A 13,693-nucleotide genomic window follows, 5' to 3' on the forward strand; every position below is an offset into this window, starting at 1 on the left:
TGTGCGCGTGTGTACGTGTGTGCGTGAGCTTTATGTATTTCCCAACAGGAGTCATAATATACCATTATGCATTAGTGTATTAAGCAATGCAGGTCAACGCAGTGAATTGATTGTAGCTAAAAAAATCAGTCTCAGGGTTTTCTGTGAAATTATAGCATTATTATTATTTTTTTTTAGCTCTGCATAACAACAGAATTCTAAGGCTGCTCCTGTAAACAAACCCAGCCTCTGTTTTTTTATGGCTGACACCATATTTAAATTCAGCATATTGCAGTTTGAGATTAATATTTTTCACTTCTAATTTAGGTATGGATTCATGTTATTTTCAATGAATGCTAAAAGGTTGGCTGTTGACTTGTTTTTTTTCTTTAATGGGTAATTTTTCGCCTCTGGTAATGCATCAAAGGGCTTGATTTATCCTAACAGCTGACATTGCCTTCTCTCAGGCTGAACAATTTTCAGCACTTAAACTCAAGCTTGCTTCTTTCAAGCGAGTCTCGTTTTAAATCTACACTGTGACTGCAGCGTCTGCAACTGCTACCACTCCCTGTCAGTGTCATTACAAAACTACTGACAGAATTACCAAAGACATCCTGAAATATTGTGCTGAAAAAGCAGCCAAACCTTCCTGCAGAAATACACATTTGTGTAATACGACATGACTTTGTGTCTATACAGGCAGCAAGCTGGTTTTTAGTTAATGACTGCTCTCAGATCAATAGACTACATCAGGCCATCCTGTTTGCCTTGTTTACAGCTTCATGCTAAATGTCCTGTCGTAGTCAATATCACCTCTGGGACTCAGCTGTCACCTCCCCTTGGGCCTCGTCCTTTAGCTGTTGGGTGCTGGTATAAATATCCTGGTAGATTAAATTTATGGACCAGTGGGAGTAAACTGCGTGTAAATATGTATGGGTTTTCTGTTCATCTTTAAAAAACAAAACAAACAGACCTTGAACCAATACGTGTAGAGACTTGGATTTTCTGTTTCAAAATGTCCTCAATTCCATGTCCGATACGTTTTCTTTTCATCCGCTTTTGCCAATTACATGTAATTACTGGCCATTGGATTTCCCAAAATCATTCCAACTATTGTTATTAATATTATATTTATCTGTTGTAACAGTGTGCCAACATATGACGTGGAAATGCCTTGCCTGCATGTTTTGGGACAATGTAACGCTATTTTTCATTTAAAAAAAGGGTTATTAGATGTCTAGAACGCTTGACAAATGGACAAATATGTCCAAGTCCGCCCATAATTAAGTTTAAAATCTTGCGCTTTGTGTGAAGCTTTGACTAATGATCATGTTCACCTGTGATTGAAAATACACGCAGAGCTTCATCTGAAGTGTGTTTTTACTGTGTTGTGATGTACAAACTGTTCAGATTATTATGAAAATATGAAAAAGGCACTGGCACAAAGACTGGCTTAGCTGAACTGGTTTTACCTAGTGACATGTGACGCCAGAAGCCTCTCCAATCACACAGCTGCACGGGGTTTCGTGCAAGACGTGATGGTGATTCGCTGGTAGTTGGTAATCAAAGGTTTCACAAATAATAAAACATTAAAAAAACGTAATTTCCAGTACGTTCTAAGCATGCTAGCAACCACAGCAACATGATAACCCTTGGCTAAATGTAGTACAGTTGTCCCTCGCTATATCGCAGGTTTTTTTAACAGTGCCATTTTGGATGCATTTTTTTTTACAGTGCATGAACGCGCATTGTGTTCTGCATCCTGATTGGCTAATGCTGCGTTCACCCACCAGCGACACATACAACTCAGTGAGTTTCACTGCCTGTTGAAGCGAGGAGCTGCACTCCTTTTTCTCCTCTCATAAACATAAACCACCAGTGAAAAAAGCCGGTGTGATTAGCGGATTATGCTACCCGAGCTCAGTGCTGCAGAGAGAACTTTTATCTGCTACTACCACCTCCTCGATGATTCTCTTTCACGCCAAATCCTTCCTAGTCCGGTCACGGTTATAAAGGCCGTGTCATACAGCTCCAGGTGGTCACACACTGAATGGGTGAACAATGTTGACGGCCTGACATCATCGTCAACAAAGACTGATAGAAAGTATATTAATTTGATACTTCTTCGGGCTAAATTGGAACATTTTAAATTTATAAAAATCTACTTTAGGTGTACTTTGAGGTGATTTTAAGTTTACAAAAGTGCACTTTCAAGTTTACAACAAGTACACTAATTTATATACTACTAGTATTTTTTTTAATTTGAATTACTTTGTTGATTCGTCAAGGGGAAATTTGTTTTTTTTTTTTTGCTGCTTCATCTTCATTTTTACTATGAAGGGAGTGCACCCAGAGCAGTGTTGGGGTTCGGTGCCTTGCTGAAGGGCACCTCGGCAGTGCTCGGGAAGTGCCCTGGCACCCTTCCAGCTAACAGAACAACTTCCGTATTCTGTCCGCACCGGGACTTGAACCTGTGACCCTCCGGTTCGCAACCCAAGTCCCTACGGACAAGATCAAGTCCTTCTTTGTCAAAAATGGTAAAGGAAAAAGTGTGCGTCTGCTTATAAAAATGTAAATAGAATAGTGTCTCCAACTGAGAACTGAAGTCCTTTCTTGTCAAAAAAAAGGTTAAAGAAAAGCGCACGTAATGAATAGCTACTGTACATAAAGGTAAAGATGATGCAGTTGAACACACAAACTATTTACCGTAAACGTTTAAACTCCAGCTCTATATGATCTTGAACATGAATGAGTAGTTTCCAAATTTATGGGAACATTTTCGTGTGATATATCTTTTCTAAAGTAATTCACCGTAGATTACAATTATGCCTCGCACAATTCGATTAATGGCCCGGGGGTCCACTCCCCTTTTTTTAGCAATTTCCATGAAAGTAGTTTTCTCATTTATTTGTGTCACATATTGTGACAGTTGGTGGTACCGAAACATTGACACATGCCAATATATGAATGGAGCCCATTACTCCTTATATGCCACGGGGGCCCCATTTTTTTTTTTTACTTGGTGGACCGAGTCATTTGACTGAATTCTCGGGAACGTGGTACGTGCTATTTGGCGTGGAGACGTTCCGCGGGCCCAGCCGTAGTTCATCCAAACTTGTTCTATTAACCGTGTAGCTGAGGGTCTAGCAGTGTGGCTAACGTTACGTCACCCGTAATCGTGTGTGATTTCAGTGGAACTATCCAGTTTACATAAATTCTCTGAAGCATATAAAATGTAAAATCAATAACAGGAGATAACTATCAACCTTATTTAGCATGCTTGGTATGACTTCAGGAAGTTCCATAGCCAGCAAAATTATCTAAACAGTCAAAGACAATAAAACGGAAACACAAGAGTCATGTGACGCAAAAAATGAATAAACCCTGAAATGGAATTTTGGAAAATTTGAAACAGAATATCAGATAATTTAATGATGAGTGACATCATGAACAATTTAAAGCTCATCTCATTGTCCATCCCCTTCTTCTGTTTTGCCAGACAAATTGAATCCTATCTCAACTTTGATTATATTCAGCATTCACACATAAAATTGTTAAAATAAATAAATAAAAAAACAAAAAGAAAGTTAGAGTAACACATGGTCATCTTTATCAGTATGTGTTTTTTTTTCTTTCTGGCAGTCCCAACATTACTAAAGAAATCTAGGATCCACACTGTGGAGAGATACAATGTCTATAAAAACAATAATGGTCACTTTGCTTTGAGGAAATTTACTAGAGTCCTACGGGTCCATTAACTTATAGGAACTCAAGCAAAGACTGAAAGCCAGGCCCTATTGTCCAACATTAGTGCCTGACCTCACACGTGCTCACACATCCTGCAGGAATTCATTCTTAAACCATACGGAACCTCTTTGTCGATGAATTAAAGATGGTTTATCTTTAAATTATGGACAGAGCCTATATTAAAGATTACAGATTAAGAACTGCATGATAGTCATGATCAAAAGTCATAATTCAAGCTTAAATATAGACTTTAGCAAATGCCAATTTGGCAAAGTTATAGTACAGATTTTTTTACCACTGTTCTCACATTAGTTGCTTTTCAAAGGACTAACAAGCACACTAAAGTAACATACCGGTTCCTGTACTGTGCACTGTCTCAAAAGCTAATTATGGTGTTGCGACACCTGATATTTTACACAGCAAGTTTCAATTTGTTTCAAAATGAAAAGTATTCAGAATATTACTCATTGTCAATAAAAAAAGATGAAAAACTTGTTTAAATAATTACCTTTTCGCTAAAATCTTTTTTACTGTCAGATTATCTTTTAGGTCATTTAGCTGACAGAAATATCTACAGATGGCTAACTTTATGAAATGTAGACGTTAAAGTGACACTTAATGAGATGTACATCTCATTTATCTACACCACCATACAGTCCTCGCCCCTCTACGGAAGCGTAGAGCTGCCACGGGAAAAATATATATTTTGGATCACTATATTGTACGAAAAATATAGTATATTGTACAAAAGTGATATTATATTGTACAAACATTATTTGGGTTCTTTCTTTCTTACTATGGACTCTATTTTTTTGTTAAGCGGTTTGAGATGACTTTGTTGTAACTTGCGCTATATAAATAAAGTTGCATTGAATTCTACTTTTAATTGTACAAACAATATAGTATATTGTACAAGCATGATACTATATTGTACAAACAATATACTTATATTGGACGAACAATATACTTATAGTGGACAAACAATGTACCTATGTTGGACGAGCAATATACTTACATTGTAAAAATTATATAGTGTTATTTACAAAGAATCTAATATCATGTTTGTACAATATAGTGCTAAAAAATGTATGTTTTCCATGTGGCAGCTCTACTCTTCCGTACTCCCCCACTTAGCAGACCGACGTTGAAACAACGCTGAAATGACGTGATGGCCTAAAGTTGAGAAGACGTCTTTGGCGGACGCAGAGTGAAGGTTTTTACGTCTTTATCCGAAAACGACGTGTTCTAGACAACCCAAGAAGATGGAATAAGAAAGACGGCCCACGTTGGATTCGATCCCCTGGCCCAATGCTTTCAAGTCCACTTCCTTCACAGCATATGTTCATTTCACATTGGAACGATCTAAGTTTATTGAATTGTAAAATAAAGCCAAATGTGAATGTTTTCTATCCACATCATTTGTCAGTTATTTGGAACGTTTACCAAATTAATTGTCTGAAACACAATGACAAAATACAGCATTAAAATACATTTTAATAACTGTTCGGCACTGTAAGAGTATACAACACCATTCATTTTTTGGAGTATTGTAATGTTTATATGTAATTTTGACGTTCTTGTTTGCGTCCGTTAAATTAACCTGACCCGACGACGTCCGAAAAAGACTTATGCTCAACGTTGTTTCAACGTTGACTTGCTCAGTGGGAGCTCGACATTGATTATTTCTTAAAAAGATTGCAGAGCATGATAAATGTTACTGAAATATGCCTGGATATATACTTAGTGAATGTGGATAATACTGAATAATGATTTGTAATAAACAGAAACACATACACACGCATGTGACTGTGTGTGGGTTTGCAAGGCTGTTGAAATTTCATATGAGAAGTGAAATCACTTCAAACGTTGAACGTCACATCAAGGTCCAGATGAGGTTGTGGTCAACCTATTTTGGATGTCATATAGATGTGGTCCAGATTGACCGACGTGATATGAACATGATCTGGAGGATGTTTAGTGGGCCTCTGCATCTCAAGGTCATGATTTCAAAACCTTCGGCGTTCGTTTGTTGAAGAACCTAAACCTCATCATTTTAGATGTTTGAGCAAATAATCAATAGTTTTTTTTTTCTTTTGTTGTGTGAATGCAGCCTTTTTGAAAGGTCAGGGTTTCTTTTTTTGTCGTCGTTGCTTGATATTGTTTGTGTTCCTGTCATAGCCTTGCACATGTTGGGTGGTTAGAGAGGTAGCAAGACCTTTACGGAGAACAGAGATAGAGAGAGAGAGAGAGAGAGAGAAAGAAAGAGCGATGTGGGAGGAGAGAGCTGAGAGGAGGAGGGACTGTGTTCACTCTGGCTCTATGCATTTCAGCCCGTAGTGCTGGCGCGCCAGTGTGCGTCTCAGCCTGCCAGTGCAAGTGTGTGTATCGGTGCATTGCTGTGTGTGTGTGAATGCGTGTGTTACTTCAGTGCTCACTCTGCATACGACAGGTGGAGATGACATGACTGCGCTTGAGAGGAAGAAAGGAAAAGACCTGTAAGGACTTTACACACACACACACACACACACGGAAACACACACAAAACTCAGCTTTCCCCTTCACATTCCCACACTTACTCAAACACACACCTTTAGATTCTTGCACTCTCTGGTTCTAACGGGAGATAAGCTGTTGAATGTGTGTGAAATCTCTTGCTTCTGCTTTGCTTATCCTGGTGCGTTTATCAGCTGATTCTGTGTGTGCACAGTGGATAACTCACACAGAGATGTCCTGACTGTTGTTTCTGATGTCTGCAGACGTGGTCAGCAAGTGTTTCTGCGTCCTGAGGAGAGTTCAGCACCCACCCCGAGTCCCCGACAGTCCACCACGCTGTCCGAACAACTACAGGTAGGATATTCATGTCTGAACACTGTTTGGAAAAAACAGGATGTCATGTTTCCTCACTCCTCCTTGTTCCTGTCATTTTGGATTTGGACTGCCTTATTAACAGCCTGTCAACTGACTACACACACACACACACACACACAGACACACACACACACACACACACACACACACACACACACACACACACGCACACACTCTGAGTCAATCTCAAACTTTTGTCTCCTGCAGGTAAGTTTGAACTCCTGTTGCTGTTTGTTGTTATAAACTTGAATGAATGTAACAATGAAAATACATGACAAAATGTAGTTATTAACTGCAGCAATGGCTGGAAAATTCATTATTTGTAACTTTAATGTAGGAAAAGGGGTGGGACTAATAAGTTTATACTTCCCCCCACTCCCTTTCGAACGCAAAAAAGTCTGTGTGTGCAGTAATATATGTAATTGTTTTTTTTTTTATTTTGTTTTTGTTTTTTTTTTTAGGAAAGCCATCTGCATCAAATCTTTTGTTTATTGTAATATAGTTTTTTGCATTATTGCCTTTGTTCGAAATAAAAACAGTGTATCATATCATATAAAAATAAGACAAGCATTTGACATACAACATTCTTGCAGCAACCGGTGAGCGTTGTGTCAGCAAAGCACAATATCTTTGTATGTCCCATGCACAAGTGTGTACATGTGCATGGGATTTACGTATTTGCATACATGCAAATACATGGTGTGTATCTGTGCTGAAAAAAACACTTAAATAATTAAATTCTCTTGCTTTTCCTGCAGCTTATTTTAGTCCATACAAATTGATTGTGTCAATATTTGATGTACAAAACTCTGTCGGCCTAAAATTTTCAATCAAGCGTGTGTGCGCGCACTGGCGTTTACGTGTGTGCGTTATGTTGTAAAGGATTTTAATTTGGCAGCAGGACCGAAAAAAAATGTTCGATTGGCTGCCAGTGTTGACATGTTGAGCTCAGACCCAATTACCTAAACATGCACAGTGTATGTAGAGTCTCTCTCTCTCTCTCTCTCTCTCTCTCTCCCCCCCACACACGTGTATAACCAATGTGACTATCATGTTAATATGTGTATTTTTAGGTTAATTGTTTTATCAATCTTAATAGACAATCAATGCATTTCCATATTCCCAAACATGTCCTCATATTCTCAGTGCATTTAGGTGTCAATAGGCATTGGTTTTGTTTCTCTCACTCTACTTGTTCATACAACAGTGCTCGGAGCTGTGCACGAGTTACATTGCTAAATAACCCATCCAACTGCATTCCTGATTTCACAGCCTGCACGTGTTTTGTCAGTCGTCTCTGATACTGTAACCCTATCTGTCATGTGGCAGCTGCTGCTGAATATGGCAATAATGTAGTGCCACAAATGTTTTCAAAAGTTTGTCTGAGAAAGACAACTTTGTTTAAAGTCCTCTCAGCCAGTTAATTTATTTAAAATTTTTATTGGTTTGATCTGTCGTTGATGGATGGATGGATGGATGGATGGCTGAGATGGATGTATGGATGTTATGCTGGATACATGATCTTTTCTAGAGGTTACTTGTAGAGCAATGAGATGAGTGTGAATGAAAATAAAACCTAAACAAAAACAAGTTTGATTTTGAAAAAGACTGTACAGTGAACAGTGGTGTTACCGAGGGACCACATGCAATTTGTAACAATTGCGGAGGACATCTGTGATGTTAATCCCGTGCGAATCATGCCATGTCAGTAATTTGTAGTAAGTAAAAATTCACTCACAAATTACCTACTATATTTTACTTAACTCTGAGGTCCTGTGATAATGCTAATCCAATGCGAAAAAGAATTTCTGTGATTTGGACAAATATAGGCAGGATCTGATGCGTGATTATGCGTTCTTTAGTTTTTGGTGTCTGTGTTTACCTCGTTACGATCGATTATGAGCATATATGCGCGCATGCAATCCTAACCCTAACTTCAACCTTAACCTAATCAATAAACTAATAAAACACTTTTGAAAACAGAAATAATCAAAACTGAATTATTATTATTATTTAGCAAAAATTCATTTTCCGGTAGTACACATAGGCATATATGCTCATAATCGATCTCAGTACAAGGAAAACTCCGTGACCGTGACATAGGGACGCATTTTTTTTAACTTTTGGCAAAGAATGGAGGCTGCATTGGAGTGTTTAGAAAACCTTTTGGGTCCCGGGCCAGCAAAACCTTATCGGAATGGTAGATCACGTCCTGCTTTGCACTGTGCGATAAGAATCTCTTTTTTTCCCTGTTTGTAGCCTTCTATTTAATACAACTGGCTAGCGCTAGCACCGAGCTGTGGTCAAAAGCCTGCAAAGTAGTTTTAACATCAACTCACACACAGCTTCACTTTTTCAGATGTTTGTAAATTTCAGCAAAATCTCAGGCTTATCCTGTGCGAATGCGCCACATAAAAAGCAGATGTTGGGGGGGGGGTCATTTATTTATTACTTGTGGTCCCTAGGTAAAACTAATCCCGTGTGAATAGGGCTTATAGAGAGTAGAAATGCTATTCTCTTACATGAGACTCTTACATCTACTACATACTGTAGCGACAGCAGCAGATTAATCTCCTCTCAGTCGACAGCAGAGCAGATGTGAGGATTAATTTGACAGTGTATCAGGCTGGTGCTTGTGGTGCCTGTGTGTGTATTGGAGAGCTCACAAAATTTACCTAAAACCAATAGAAAATGTGTTTTTCATGTTCATCTGTGTCCCTGTATTCCAAATTCCAAACATCCTTAATCGCATCATTTTTCACACGGTGTGTCTAAGTCCACCTCGTAACAGATTTGTGTGTGTCATTAATGAGCAACCCTAATGTGGGACTCTTTTTCTGGAATCTTCCAATATACCCCCCCCCTTATTTACCACAAATGGTTTGTAACAAACACAAAACATGTCCTACATGTCCCATGTTCCTATGTGTGTATATTCAGTAGTTTAGCTCAGAGTGCCCTAGATTATTTGACCCTAATGACATGTGCGTGTTGTATTGAGCAGGTTTGGCCTGGTAAACTTTTCAACCTGTAGTGTGATATGTTGTGTTTTAGGGACAGAAGAGTCTGTGCTCTTGATTTCTCTGTCGGAGGAAGAGAAAGAGGGGTTTTTCTTTTGGGGATCAAAATATAATGACTGTTGCATTAATTATATTGAGCGAGTGCCTGCCTGCTTACACGTGTCCTTGTTTATTGGTTTCTCCAGAAAGAGGTTGTAGATGTGATTGCAAAAGGGATTTTAAAGTTTCACTTCTTCTTTGCAAGAGGAAATGAAATATTAATTTCTCAATAGCTGTATGAAAACTGTGCATGTTTCCACTTAAATATATTATCCAAATAACCTTTAGTAATTATGTGAAAAGAGTATCAGCAGAGGTGAAAGTAATTGGTTACAAGTATTCACGTTACTGTATCGTATTTTTCGGACTATAAGGCGCACCGGATTATAAGGAGTCTGACCGGGTCTATTTTCATACATTAGGAGCACCGGATTATAAGGAGTCTGACCGGGTCTATTTTCATACATTAGGAGCACCGGACTATATGGCGGACCTTTTCACACAGACCTTTTCTTGCATTATAGATAGATAAATAGAAAGTCGTTTGATTGATTGATCTATGAAGCACTGTGATTACAACAAAAAAACTGCTTTTAGTAATGAGCCTCTGGATCACTTACCAAGATCCAATTTCTCTTGGAATGAGAGAGGTAAGAAAGCAACAGCTTCTTCTGATTTGACGTATGCACTGATTCTCCTTTTTTTACTCAGTGTAGAAATGTCAGGGGTCTGACTTCCGCAGAGCTTGACTGCATTTGTTCGATTCCACATAGCTCTGGAATCAATTGCTTTTGAACAAGGCATAAGATTGAAACAAATTACCTCCACTGGCAGTAGAAGACTGGTTTCCAAGAGAGTGCATTACTGCACCATATGTGAAGTGGGGTAATAGCCAAGGCAGCGAATAAACTCTGGCTCTACTTCTACCACTATATGCTGCACAGTATTCTGTGGGAGCACTGGTTCCTGTGGTGACTCAAACACACTACAGTGGCGATGCCTTTAAAGCCGACACTGTTTTGAAACAGTATGTCACAACACTTGGATTCTTAATATTACACTACATAGTCATCCTCGACTCACCAAATAACAGGCTACACTTTACAGAAAAGCTTTTAGTTAACTGGATTTTAATTTTTATTTATCCTTTAATGTTGCTGTTCTTATGTTTATGCACTCTTGTTTTCTATTGTGTTGCACTTGTACTTTTACCACAACTCTGTACAGCACTTTGTGATTTTATCTGCAAAAATCGCTTTATAAATAAACTACTTACTTACTTACTTACATAAAGTGAGTAGCTCTGACAGGGTTGGGATCAATTACAATTACATGTTTAATTACACCTCAATTAGGATTCCGTTGACCGGCATTCTTTCCATTTACAATTAATATTACAATTTATGAATTTCCACCTGAGCATCAATCACAATTGCGGTCATAATTTTGTTCTCAATTACGAAAGTTAAATTACAATTAATCACAATTACTGAGCCATTAATAAATAATCCCATAAAATGTAACATCTCTAATGGTAACGGATGCCATAGAATGGAAACATTACTCAGGTTTGTGTTTAATTAAATTATGATTGACAGTTTTCTTAGAATTTTAATGCCTATTACAATTACCAATACAATTATCTGAACTCAATTCCAATTCAATTACAACAGCAACAGATTTTTTCAATTACAATTACAATTATGTCATAATTGAACGTATTATTGCATGCCTTTTTATTTTTATTTCTTATCTATTTTATTGTTTGCAAATTTCACCTTTTTTTTAAGCACCTGTAAGCCAAAACAAATTACTAGTTGTGAATTCTGTTGATCAACAATGGTAATAAAACATTACGATTCTGATTGTAATTAATTATTAATTACGCAATTCAAATTATATTTCATCCCAATCCTGAGCGCTGTTAAAGGCGGTAGAATTATGCCAGTAAACATTGAGTGTTTTGGTTTTTTTGGCTTTGCTTTAATTACATTCAACAATAACATCTTGCCATTTATTGTCATACAGATTTAAATCCTTCCAGCCTGCTTTATTAAATGCCACACCCAAGCTCTGCCTTTTATTCCATTTGACTGTTGATGTCTTAATTAAACTAGTATTGGAGCCATCCATAACCCCCATTTCCCAACACAGTCCTTTGATTCCACAACTCAAGGGATTTGATGGAAACAGGTATGCAGTTACATGATCAAACAGTGCTGGGAGCAGACCTCTTGAATGGCGTGCTCATCAGGGTATTTGTAGCACCACTAGACGTATGAGTGTAAACTTGTAGCGTAGGATTTGTTTCATTTTCTGCATTTGATCTGGCAAAGTACTGTATCAGAAAATGACACCTGCTGTTCTCAGTAGTAGCATGTTATATATATTATTTCTGTATGTACTGCACTCGGGACTCTATTCTCCCATGGGCCTATGTCCAAAAAGCAGCGCAGCAACGCTGCTTTTGGCTGCGCGCTATTCTCCCCCTGTACTTAAGTCAGTCGCTGCACACCTTCATCCCAGTTACGCACTGTGGGTGGAGGAGCCCTGAAATATGGGAGTTCCCATTCAAATCTGGCTTTACGCGCATTCTCTGTAGTGCGTAAGTGCTTTTCCTCTTACGCGCTTCTAACCCTGCAATAAGTGCAGCGCTCCGATGAGGTGAAACATTATACTGCACTAGAAATATGGACTTAGTTACATTTGAAGCCACATGGACTCGTGCATCGCGCAGCAGCAGCTGTGATCACTCAGCTGCTGCTGTGCGATTAATTAAAACTCTGACAGACGCAGACTTCTGTCCACGTTGGTCACAGTGATTCAACTATTTTCACACTGTGTCCAACGTAAAGTCACAGTTTGATCCACTACACAGTGAAACAAGCTGTCATATGCAGATGAGGATAGACCAGAAACTGTTCCCACATATTTTAATGAGGCTCAGCTCAGGTCCCTTTAAACTATCTATATTTAAAACTGCGTATTATGGAAGCCAATAGTTCTGTTTCACTGCAAACATCCCTTTGTATTAAAGCAGGACACTCTGCGACCAGGTTATTTCTTCATATCTCCAGCGCATCTAGCACGATCAGGCTTTACAGCGATGATGATGATGAAATGCTGATCAAGGAGAGATATTTCAACTGTGACTCAGTAACACTGCAATAATCTGATCAATGATCTGATCAAATCAACCTGTGACATTTATAAACAATGAATGAAGGTGTTTCAAATAAAAAGTGAACTTTATAATTTTCACGGATTTCGATGACATTTACAAGTGTCATTTACAACTCCATGTTCCATGATTTCTAGAAAGCCCAAAAAATGACATCACTGCCTCCTTTCCTTCAGCCCGCCTTCATTCACACATACGCGTTCTTTGGCTCCTTACGCGCGGTGGGCGTGTCAGAAACCTGGACCGCAGAATACGCGTTGGAGAGAAGCGCATAACTGCAGGCACGCAAATAAGCGCTTAAGTCCAGACGGGAGAATAGACCACTCAGTGGTTTTATACATGGATAACAGGCAGTTGTAAGGACCATGATTATGGCGCACAAACGGCATTCTAAAGAAGTTGCATGAATATGTCATTTTTTTTCCCCGGGTCTTTCATTTGATCGGTCTGATTGAGTTGAGTGCAGTGCAGCAATTAAACGGCCTCCCACATGCAGTATATGAAAGCCCTATTCTTTGCTTGCCAGCACCAGCGCTGATCCATAGCACCCCATGCCAAATTTAGCCATATTAGACACAGTAAAAGTGAGTGGATGTCAACGTGGGCTGTGAACACGATAAGTGCTTAACTTTATACATTTTGTTCTAAGTTGATCCCTAAATGAAGAAACAGTTTGCCTTGATTTACTGCAGATGAATTTTTATTGTGAAACAAGCAAATCTCCTAATCAGGCAGGACCGCTTTGTAATCCTTCATTCTCTGCTCAGCATCCTTTTGTTTTGTTGCATCATTAGAATACTATGTTTTAATTTGTTGATGGTGGAGGCTTAAAGCTGGATTTTTGTTTTGTTTTGCTTAA

General features: G+C 38.6%; 1 protein-coding gene across 2 annotated transcripts in view; it reads left to right on the plus strand.

The window, feature by feature from the left end:
• pde2a (phosphodiesterase 2A) overlaps nt 1-13,693 on the plus strand; it is a 205,862-nt gene that overhangs the window by 66,201 nt on the left and 125,968 nt on the right. Inside the window, exons 1-2 of one of the 2 annotated variants that reach the window (XM_028464204.1) lie at nt 6,054-6,221; nt 6,483-6,573. In XM_028464204.1, coding sequence (XP_028320005.1) covers nt 6,187-6,221; nt 6,483-6,573 — 126 coding nt within the window. In that variant the 5' untranslated portion in view covers nt 6,054-6,186. Of the gene's footprint in view, nt 1-6,053; nt 6,222-6,482; nt 6,574-13,693 lie in introns of those variants that run through there. The other variant, XM_028464203.1, reaches the window with a different exon arrangement.

The sequence above is a fragment of the Gouania willdenowi genome, chromosome 13 (genome assembly GCF_900634775.1).
Source record: "Gouania willdenowi chromosome 13, fGouWil2.1, whole genome shotgun sequence".
Lineage (NCBI taxonomy): Eukaryota > Metazoa > Chordata > Actinopteri > Blenniiformes > Gobiesocidae > Gouania > Gouania willdenowi.